General features: G+C 41.0%; 1 protein-coding gene across 1 annotated transcript in view; it reads left to right on the top strand.

Moving 5' to 3' along the window:
- The first annotated feature begins 5534 nt into the window (after positions 1–5534).
- The window catches only part of LOC118374670 (uncharacterized), a 72152-nt gene continuing 65620 nt past the window's right edge, over positions 5535–12066 (top strand). The window contains 1 exon segment of the mRNA XM_052477906.1: positions 5535–5671. Coding sequence (XP_052333866.1) covers positions 5575–5671 — 97 coding nt within the window. The 5' untranslated portion in view covers positions 5535–5574.

Raw genomic sequence — 12066 nt, 5'->3', positions numbered from 1 at the left:
GTAAATGTTAAAAAATAAATAAAAATGAAATACCTTATTTCCATAAGTATTCAGACCCTTGGCTATGATACTCGAAATTGAGCTCAGGTGCAACCTGTTTCCCCTGATCATCCTTCAGATGTTTCTACAACTTGATTGGAATCCACCTGTGGTAAATTAAATGGATTCCTTTCCCTGATTTGGAAAGGAACCCAAGTGTCTACCAATTTGTAAGTCGCTCTGGATAAGAGCGTCTGCTAAATGACTTAAATGTAAATGTAAAATGTATTTAAGGTCTCACGGTTGACAGTTCATGCCAGAGCAAAAACCAAGCCATGAGGTCAAAGGAATTGTCCATAGAGACAGGATTGTGTCGAGGCACAGATCTGGGGAAGGGTACAAAACATTTCTTCAGCATTAAAGTTCCCCAAGAACACAATGGCCTCCATCATTCTTAATGGGAAGAAGTTTGGAACCACCAAGAATCTTCAGAGAGCTGGCCGCCCGGCAAAACTGAGCAATCGGTGGAGATGGGCCTTGGTAAGGGAGGTGACCAAGAACACAAGGGTCACTCTGACAGAGCTCCAGAGTTCCTCTGAGGAGATTGGAGAACCTTCCAGAAGGACAACCATCTTTGCAGCATTCCACCAATCAGGCCTTTATGGTAGAGCGGCCAGATGGAAGCCACTCCTCAGTCAAAGGCAGATGACCGCTTGAAGTTTGACAAAATGCACCTAAAGACTCTCAGGCCATGAGAAACAAGATACTCTGATCTGATGAAACCAAGATTAAACTCTTTGGCCTGAATGCCAAACGTCACATCTGGAGGAGACCTGGCACCATCCCCTACAGTGAAGCATGGTGGTGGCAGCATCATGCCTTGGTGATGTTTTTCAGTGGCAGAGACTGGGAGACTAGTCAGGATTGAGGCAAAGATTAACAGAGCAATGTACAGAGAGATCCTTGATGAAAACCTGCTCCAGAGCGCTCAGGACTTCAGTGTGGGGCGAACAGGACAATGACCCTAAGCACACAGCCAAGACAATGCATGAATGGCTTCGGGACAAGTATTCGGGAATGTCCTTGAGTGGCCCAGCCAGAGCCCGGACTTGAACATCTCTGAAGAGACTTGAAAATGGCTGTGCAGCAACGCTCCCCAACCAACCTGACAGAGCTTGAGAGAATCTGCAGAGAAGAATGGGAGAAAATCCCCAAATGCAGGTGTGCCAAGCTTGTGGCATCATACCCAAGAAGACTCAAGGCTATAATCGCTGCCTAAGATAATACAACAAAGTACTGAGTAATACTTACAGTATGTAAATGTGATATTTACTTACGTCATTTTTTTTACATTTGCAAAAATGTCAAAAATCTATTTCTGCTTTGTCATTATGGAGTATTAAACAATGTAATCTGTTTTAGAAGAATGCTGAAACATAACAAATGTGGGAAAAGTCAAGGGGTCAGAATACTTTTTGAATGCACTATATACATATATTCAAAAGTATGTGGACACCACTTCAAATTAGTGCATTTGGCTATTTCAGCCACACAAGTTGCTGACAGGTGTATCAACTCGGAATAACTGAGTGCTGAAGCGTGTAGCGCATAAAAATAGTCTGCAATCCATTGCAACAATATTCCAAATTGCCCCTGGAAGCAGCATCAGCACAAGAACGTTTAGCCTGGAGCTTCATGAAATGGGTTTCCATGGCCGAGCAGCGGCCCACAAGCCTAAGATCACGATGAACAATTCCAAGCGTCAGGTGGAGTGGAGTAAAGCTCGCTGCTTTTGAATTCTGGAGCAGTGGAAACAAGTTCTCTGGAGTGATGAATCACGCTTCACTATCTGGAAGTCCGATGAACTAATCTGGGTTTGGTGAATGCCTGGAGAACGGTACTTGCCCCAATGCATAGTGCCAACTGTAAAGTTTGGTGGATGAGGAATGATGGTCTGGGGATGCTTTTCATGGCTTGGGCTAGGCGTTTGTGGCAACAGTTTGGGGAAGGGCCTTGCCTGTGTCAGCATGACAATTCCTGTGCACAAAGCTAGGTCCATATGCAGCAATGGTTTGACGAGATCGGTGTGGAAGAAATTGACTGGCCTTCACAGAGCACTGAAATAAACAACATCGAACACCTTAGTGTTTCACCTTAGTGAATTGGAACGCCAACTTCAAGCCAGGCCTAATCGCCCAACATCAGTGCCGACCTCACTAATGCTCTTGGGGCTGAATGGATGCAAGTCCCCCCAGCAATTTTAAAATATCTAGTGGAAAGCCTTCCCAGAGTGTGGAGGCTGTTATAGCAGCAAAGGGGGGACCAACTCCATATTAATGGCCATGATTTTGGAATGAGATTTTCAACAAGCAGTTGTCACATACTTCTGGTCATGTAGTGTACAAGATAAATATATGCACTACCGTTCAAAAGTTTGGGGTCACTTAGAAATGTTCTTATTTTGAAAGAAAAGCACATTTTTTGTCCTTTAAAATAACGTCACTGGCAGCTTCATTAAATAGTACCTGCAAAACACCATTCTCAATGTCAACAGTGAAGATGCTGGCCTTCTAGGCAGATTTGAAAAGAATATGCAGTATCTCAGACTGGCCAATAAAAATGAAAGATTAAGATGGGCAAAAGAACACAGACACTGAAAAGAGGAACTCTGCCTAGAAGGCCAGCATCCCGGAGTCGCCTCTTCACTGTTGTTGTTGAGACTGGTGTTTTGTGGGTACTATTTAATGAAGTTGCCAGTTGAAGACTTGTCAGGCGTCTGTTTCTCAAACTAGACACGGTAATGTGTCCTCTTAATCAGTTGTGCACCGGGGCCTCCCACTTCTCTTTCTATTCTGGTTAGAGCCAGTTTGCACTGTTCTGTGAAGGGAGTAGTACACAGCGTTGTATGAGATCTTCAGTTTCTTAGCAATTTCTCGCATGGAATAGCCTCAATTTCTCAGAACAAGAATAGACTGATGAGTTTCAGAAGAAAGTTATTTGTTAATTGTTTCACCATTTTGAGCCTGTAATCAAACCCACTAATACTGACATTCCAGATACTCAACTAGTCTAAAGAAGGACAGTTTTATTGCTTCTTTATCAGAACAACAGTTTTCAGCTGTGCTAACATAATTGCAAAAGGGTTTTCTAAGGATCAATTAGCCTTTTAAAATGATTAACTTGGATTAGCTAACACAACGTGCCATTGAAACACAGGAGTGATGGTTGCGGATAATGGGCCTCTGTAGATATTCCATAAAAAATCTGCCGTTTCTAGCTACAATAGTCATTTACAACATTAACAATGTCTACACTGTCTTTCTGATCAATGTGATGTTATTTTAATGGACAAATATTTTGCTTTCTTTCAAAAACAAGGACATTTCTAAGTGACCCCAAACTTTTGAACGGTAGTGTATATTTTTAAGGAACTCAGTCCAGCTTTCAGTTAACTCTTGAAAGTTGTAATATTAGAATGCCCAAGGTGCAATTTCGAAATTGGGTAGTGCATCATCAGTTTTCCTTAGTCATTGCAAACCTTAGAGAGCTATTTAGAACTTGTCAGAAATGTCAGGTAACATTTTTTAAGCCTATATTTTGTTGTAGTGTTTGTGTTACTCACACTTTAGATATGGACAAATGTATAGAATTATAGATTTGGCATGGGTCCTGAGATCCTCAAAAGGTTCTACAGCTATAACATCGAGAGCATCCTGACCGGTTGCATTACTGCCTGGTACGGCAATTGCTCGGGGAGGCCGCAAGGCACTTCAGAGGGTAGTGCGTACGGCCCAGTACATCACTGGGGCAAAGCTGTCTGCCATCCAGGACCTCTACACCAGGCGGTGTCAGAGGAAGGCCCTGAAAATTGTCAAAGACCCCAGCCACCCCAGTCATAGACTGTTCTCTCTACTACCGCATGGCAAGCGGTGCTGGAGTGCCAAGTCTAGGACAAAAAGGCTTCTCAACAGTTTTTACCCCTAAGCCATAAGACTCCTGAACAGGTAATCAAATGGCTACCCGGACTATTTGCATTGTGTGCACCTCCCCCAACCCCTCTTTTACGCTGCTGCTACTCTCTGTTTATCTCATATGCATAGTCACTTTAACTATACGTTCGTGTACATACTACATCAATTGGCCCGACCAACCAGTGCTCCCGTACAGTGGCTAACCGGGCTATCTGCATTGTGTCCCACCATCCGCCAACCCCTCTTTTACGCTACTGCTACTCTCTGTTCATCATATATGCATAGTCACTTTTAACCATATCCACATGTACATACTACCTCAATAAGCCTGACTAACTGATGTCTGTATATAGCCTTGCTACTCTTATTTTCAGATGTCTTTTTACTGTTGTTTTATTTCTTTACTTACCCCCCCACACACATACTTTTTATCTCCGCACTATTGGTTAGAGCCTGTAAGTAAGCATTTCACTGTTGTATTCGGTGCACAACAAATAAACTTTGATTTGATTTGAATTGCAAGAAAATTTGCTTCAAAACTGCTCAAATGTCTCTCCGCCAACAAGAGCGGTGTGAACAGTTTGTGCCATGAACAATGCTTTTTCCCATAGATATAGATGTGGTGCGCACGCAGGGTGGGAGGGTGGGGGGCGGAATGTTCCCCAATGCAATAAGGGGTCCCAGAGTGAAACAGTTTGGGAACCGCTGTGTTACAGCACTCTGGCAGACATGGTTCAATGGGGCAGTGAATTAATGCTGCATTTTAAAGGTCCTATTTCAATGACTAGCTCAAATATGTAGAGGCACAATATTTTTGAATAATGAATTAGCCTAATTGAATAGGCAAAAATGTATAGCAGTCGTTAATTATTTTAATGGTTTTAATGGTGTTCTAATTGACAGGCCTTACAATAGTACAGTTATTGCATGTTATTTCAAAAGGCAAAGGCTACTTATTATTCTGTAGTCCACGGCTAAATGAATCTTAGAAAGCAAAGTAAGGCTTTAGTGGTTAGAGCGTTGGGCCAGTAACCGGAAGGTTGCTGGATTGAATCCCCGAGCTGACAAGGTAAAAATCTGTCGTGCTGCCCCTGAGCAAGGCAGTTAACCCACTACACCCCGGGCCCCGAAGATGTGGTTGTCAATTATGGCAGCCCCCCACACCTTTCTGATTGAGAGGGGTTGGGTTAAATGCAGAAGACACATTTCAGTTGAATGCATTCAGTTGGAGAACAGACTAGTTATCCCAATTATCATTTATATTCAAGATAAAAAAATAATTAATGTTAATATCTGAGGCTTCCGTGCGGCGTAGCGATCTAAGGCACTACAGACCCTGGTTCGATTCCAGGCAGTATCACAACCGGGTTAGGGTTAGGGTTTGGCCAGGGTAGGCCATCATTGTAAATAGTCATTTTTAACTGACTTGCCTAGTTAAATAAAGGTTAAATATATATATTTTTCAATAGATGTCAACTTATACGGTGCGACAGCGCAAATGAGCTTTGACACCAGTTTAGTGCGCACTCGGTAGAGCGCCTATTCTTCATTGCGTGCGCGCTCATCTTAATGTTAGCGCTTCCTCTCTGCCAACGCGCGCGTTCCCGAGAGTGCTCGGTAGAAAATGGCGAGTCTGTGCAAGAGGCAGCAATGTACGATCGAGAGGCGAGGCTTTCGGCAGGATCTTGATTCGTGGCGGCATAAACTCATTCATTGTGTAGGTAAGGATGTTCAGAAATGCACGCCGAAGCGACAGGCGGGTTTTCAGGTACCAATTTCTGTAATTGTTCATTTCTTCGCTATTTACGTTGCGCAAATTCGGGCTGTGACCATCAGGGGCAACACAGAGCGACTTTTTGTTTTGTCTTCAACTGTTCTATTTCCTCTCGACAGTCACTGTTGAGCGCAATGTAATATTGTTTACATCGGAATGTAATTACACGGCTCTCTGTATTATACGTTTACTATTTATTAATGCATTTGTATCTATCTGTTATCTGTGTATTTGTGGTTTTATCTGTAGTTTATAATTTGTTTAAAGGGCACTGTTAGTTGTAGAGGGAGTGTCAAACCGAGCAGGAATGAATCCTCGACCAATGAGCGCAGATTCCGTTTCATTGAGATGCGCGCTCCCGCGTTATTTTACTGTATTTTGGTTGGGGGAGGGCGATGCTCGGGGGTCAACGAGCTTTCTTCCAAATCAGCTTTCGGTAGCGCGCATTGCTACAATGAGGAAGTAAGGTTCGACCCTCTGATAGGTTGGAATTTGCTCCTTGGAAACAAAGCCAGTCAGGCAGCACTTTTTGGCTCTACTAAATTCTTATTTCCTGCATTGTTTGTCAACATTATGTGCATTCTACTCCGCTAGTCTGAAACTGACTTGCAACACCTCTTGATCAGTGTGTTCTTGCTCCAATAAGTGGGATTAGTTGTTTTGGCATTGAATCAACCTTACCTGTAATTACCTACTAATCTGGGGTGTATTCATTATGCGGATTCTATTGCAAAACGTTTCTTTAACATTAGCAAACGGAAGGAAACTGGGAGGGGCCATTTGTCCAGAATAAACTTGTTTTACTTGTTTGGACTAATGATTACACCTCGGGTTACTATTAGAATTCCCTAAACTTTGTGTGTTCATTCTGTGGAAATAACCAGGTCCAATTTCTCAGTGACACTCACCTACTTACAGAAGGAGTTAAACATACTGTGCAAGGAATTGCAACAATTTGTACCTCTACTTGGGAAGTGGGTCAAATGTTTGTTTTTGTTTTGTTTCACTCTGCTGTTCATGTACAGTGCATTTGGCCAAGCTGGAGTTATGCACGAAACGGGATCAAATATTTAGAACATAATAACATGTGTAGCTTTTAGTATGTAATGCTTTGGGGGGGAAATGCAGGTAGGTTACCTCTTCTGTTTCTCTTCTGTTTAAAAAAACAACAACATTTATCCTTGTTTCGTCACATGCTTACTGAAGACCACCCAGATCTCCGTTGTCTTACTTAAAGCTTCAATATATAACTTTTTGGGCGACCTGTCCAAATTCATATAGAAATATTAGTTATAGATCTGTTATTCTCATTCAAATGAAGTCTAAGCGGTTGGTCTGTTTTTATGTGCACGAGTTCTATGCTTCCTGTTAAGTTTAGTTTTTGTGTTTTTCTGTACACAACCAAAAATGTTGTATTTTCAGCTGATGGAAAATGTATTTCACAGCAGTTTAGATGGTATAATGAATCTCTACACTGTACTTGCTTGTTTTGTCACACAAACTGAAATTAGGTGACCTATTCTAATTTTAGCAACCATAAAATGGTGGAGCGATTTCTGTGTAGTGCATCTTTAATGCAGTGAAAAGGAAAGAGGGGGAGGGGGTGAAAGAGAAACCTAAACAAAGGTAAATCTCTCTGTCCATTGCTCCAGGCCAAGTCAGCCCCTATGGTCAGCCTTCCATCCTTGACTCACAACTTTCCTGTTGTTCCCCTGCTGCTATGCTACAGTATGGAGGCCTGGGGAGCAGACATCCCCAGACATCCCCTATTATTACCTGAAGTCAAGACAACACAATGTTTTTGGTGGAGGAACAAGAGTAGCACCACTGCCCTGCTCAAACTGAAATTTACATTTTGTTCCTTGTTGTGTGTTTTCATGTGAACACTAAAGTAATGCAGAGGAGAGTGATTGTCCAATAGAACAGCAGAACTATTATGTCTCTGTGTCCACCAGCCTCCGTATGCAAAGTGTGTCTTCACTGTACATGAATCCTCTGTCTTGTTTTGGCAATGTTTTTGCAAGAACCATGAATGCCAGTGAAACATGGAAGTCCAAAACAGATTCTATGGTGGAGAAAAAGTCAATTGGAGGGGGGGTCATACCAATTTCAGATGGGAACTGAACTGACTTATTTTACTGCTGGGAGCGGGGTAACACATTGCTGTGAATTAGGCAAGATGTGGCACTCACTTAGGCTAGTTCAAATCACTCTTCACTGCACCGCCCCAACTCAGAGCTGTAGTGGTCGAGGCAGGTAGCCTAGCTCTAAAATCCCACCAGTATTGGGTTGTAGCCTAGTTCTCGATCTCTGTGTTAATTTTGAGGGTTCTGGGTTATAGTGCAGTGCTTATTTTGTCTCTCCTTGTTACAGACAGGGTCGAAAGGTTTCCTCAAAGCAACAGTCTCGTAGTACCAACATGTAGCTTTCAGCTGAAGCCATGGCTGGTCCTAATTCTTTAGGATTCCCTTTTGAAGAGGAGTGTATTATGGCTAGGGGCTTCAGGGCTAGGTGGAGAACTAAATAATAGTAGGGGAAACACTGTTGTGGCGTCTCCAAACAAAGTCATGGCTGGCGGTTAGAAACCTTTAGTGGATGTAGATCCTTCATCCTAATGACGTTGGTTATTTTCTACAGAATCCCTTGGTGTGGCCCGGGCCTGTTATTACACAGGGATGTCCTTAGACAAACAGTGCACAGGCTCTACATATTTACATGAGTGAAAATGTGTTCCATTTGACAGTAGATTATAGTTGACAACATGGTTGAAAACACAACGGCTATACGGTTTATCTTTGTCTTTAATACACACTGCTTATATCAGTACTTCATCCATAGTTATGTAGCCAAGTGCAATTGGCAGAATTCTTTCAGAATTCCATTTCTGGAACAGACAAAGCCTTCAGCACACATCCCTGCTAAAACATTTTCTTAATGGAAGGCAGAATCCCCCCCTTACCCACCAATCATTCTTATTAGAACAATTCTATTTCAAAGGAAAGGGAATGATGCACTTTGCATCTCTTCACAGGTAGCCTACATTGTATGTTGGGCTGTTTTGTATCATTTAGCACCGGGGGATTCAACCGGGGGTCCTCTAGGGATCTGCAAAAATATATTTCCCCCAAAAAGTTACTCACTGGAGTATCTGACAGAGGCTTTGAAAAAGCAAATGTGAATTAGCTATCAGTTTGGAAAGTGCCTCTGGCTGCTGGGAAGCTTTCTTGACTTGAACATTTTTGTTTTTGACAACACGTGGCTGACCTTTTGTTTAACTGCTCTGTTCTTAGTGAAAATGTGTTTGGCGTTTTCTAGCTAATAGGCGATGTTAGAGTTTACACTTCCTCTTCCAATTTATAATGTGGGGAGTTTCATTATTTTGACCAAATTATTATCTCCCAAATGGATTCACTGGAATATTATTCAAATACATTTCATGAAAATAAATACAATTTAAAAAGACTCAGTGTAGGTTGTATGCATATTGGATACAGCCTCATGTCAGCATCAGTTTGGACATGAGGGAGGCGCCAGAAAATGTAGCCAAACTTTGAGGAGACTAAAATTACAAAAATATAGGCTAAATGCCAGTCATGTTTGACAAATTATAATGAAGGGTAATTAATTTCCAAAGGCTTGATTCTGTCGACATACTCATACATGGCTTGTTTAGGTCAAATGGTTACAAGAAGGACAGTGCCTGTTGTCCGCCGCACATCACCCACCTTGAATCTGAGCAGGGGCGCTCAAGATTTTTGAAATTATTTAACCACGAACTTAATTGTTTAAAACATGGACATTTTGTCATTTTTATGAAGCATGTCTTACCTAGCCAAAATACAACTAAATGTTGAGGGAATTACTTTAGAAACACTTAATGTCATTGAAACCAGCATTTTTCTCATTCTATTTGTTTTCAAACTAATATTATTGCATTGTCCAGCAGCCAAAGGTGTAATCCTAGTCATAATTAGTAACCCATGCTAGGTGATGCATCTTTTTCTTCATTTCTAATGGATATGCGGGGCACTTTTTGAGAACTGTCTTTTCATACTTTATTCCATTATAGAACATTTGCATTAACAGGCAGTTGCGCATTGTTGAGCTTATAATATGAAGAAATCCAACGTTATCAACATTTGAAGGTAAGCGGGACAGTCCCAGAACTGACCCAGTCTGTTTTGAACCGTAGACAAAATAAAAGTGATCTTCCCAGGGACGAAGAGACAACGGAAAACGCTCATTTTGAGCCCTGGAGGGAATTACTTTAGTATTTGGTTGTAATTGTAATGTTGCAATATTTTATAGGCTAGGAAGGGTGGCCAACCATCCTCCAGGAGAGCCTTAAAGGGGCAGTGGTGTATTTTGAGACAGGCTTTTATTTTGTAAAGTGGTTCCTTGCATCAGCCAACAATGATGTACATATCTTTAAAAAACATTTTTGTATATACACACACAAGTGAGTTGAGCATTTGTCAAAGAATCTGACCTACTTGTCTAAAGGACAAGTGGCCCCAAAAAAAAAGAAGTCAAGCCTTGATGTGAAAGCTATTTTCTAATGTACGTTGTTGGTCGCCGGTTTTCCAGGGAGGGGTCCCTGGGCAAAAAATGGTTGAAGACCCCTTTTATTTAGCACATCTATGTTTGGGATTAAGTTAATTATTTTTTTCCTAGCATAGATTAAACCATGTCTTCTAATTGGTAGACTAATAATCTTGATTTGGTGCATAGCCTCATTGTAACGACCGTAGGCTATGCCATAGGTCAGGTAGTCTTTTTACAGAGAGATGCACCAAAACCCCAACATACTTTATCACATGGCCTTTTAATTGGTTTTACATAGAGATGTACATATGCGCATAGGCTTTAGTCTCTGTAGGTTATTTTAAGAGCAGCATTACACTATTGGACTGTTAGGTCACATTAGGTTTAGGATGGATTAGTTGAGCGTGTATTTGTTTCCCCTCCCAGAATGCTGTAACCCATGGCCATTTTCAATACTGTTACTGACGCATTACGGTGCATAGGTAACGACGCATTGATTTTGACACATATTCTTCCTTCTCTACAGGACAGCACCCTATAAGATATGTTCTGTAGAATCCTGTAGAATTTGGCTGACCCCATTTAGTCGACTGGTCAATGGTTTGGTCGACTGGGATTTCTTTAGTCGAGCAATCACACATTTATTTTTCTTTGGTGCACAAGACACCTGTCTGATTAGCGCCTGTCTTAGCGGTGTAATCCATTGTAAAGGCCAGGGGGATGGCACAGTCCGCTGTAGGACGTGATACTTAAATTGTATATGATTATATTATGTAAAAATAATGCTTCAACAGTAATAAATCATTATTTTATAACATGTGCTTTCTCCCACTTTGGATTCTGGTCGCTGTCCGCGGTTCTGAAACATTCTTCAGTACGCTGTAGAATTTACACCTTTCCATATGTTTCTATGTGCATAATAGCAAAGTTAAGCAGCATATTGGGATTGAGAACAATGTGGCGGAGACAGCAGAAACAGCCCTTGCCTTACCTTAGCCTAATTGTCTAACAAAATTGACGAGAGCGGAAAACCCCAACTTAATTGGGTCTAATCAATAGCCTAACTGTTAAATGTGCCTGGCTTTATAAATCATCTATCATATATATATATATTTCTGCAGAGAGAGATATATATATATATATAAGACATCCTGCTTCTGTTGCCTGTTTGTTTTAATAGCCTACTGATTTTGTGTAATCTAACAGCACCTGTTTGTCACAAATAAAATGCACACAACTCTCGCTCCTATATCCTTCTTTTTCTTGATCTCATTTTGATTAAAATTATGATCATCACTATAAGAATAGGTAATGTCATTAGTAGGCTTAGTATAGAAACCTTGTGTAACCACCATCGAGCTGTAGGACTAAGAGCACATCCTGTTTAGTCTTAATACCCTAACTTAGGCCTATATTTCTATATTGAGATATATTTCTACATTGATTTCAGTCATTCATGCTGTCACACAGCATACAAGACATTCATGATTTGAAATGCAATCAAGCATTTTAGTTTTAAAATTAAATAACCAAGAGAACTTTTAATATTTAGCCTAAACAGTAAATGAACCAGATTTCACAAATGCATGTGACTGTTTTTAATCTCATTTTTATTCTCATTGTAGCAGAGTACACTTATTTATTGAGAGTTCTTTACTGTTCCAAATGGTCAGAAAAAATAATATTGTAATCTTATAGTAACTGTTTGGCCCACATAATACTTATACAATGCTTGCTCCGATAAACCACCTTTTTCTTGATCTCTAGTAGTTTCTACAACTAAGTCAAATTTCTTCC

This window comes from Oncorhynchus keta, chromosome 24 (genome assembly GCF_023373465.1).
Source record: "Oncorhynchus keta strain PuntledgeMale-10-30-2019 chromosome 24, Oket_V2, whole genome shotgun sequence".
In the NCBI taxonomy this organism is placed as follows: Eukaryota; Metazoa; Chordata; class Actinopteri; order Salmoniformes; family Salmonidae; genus Oncorhynchus; species Oncorhynchus keta.
The sequence above is the reverse complement of the archived record's forward strand: the minus strand, read 5'-3'. Positions and strand labels throughout refer to the sequence as shown.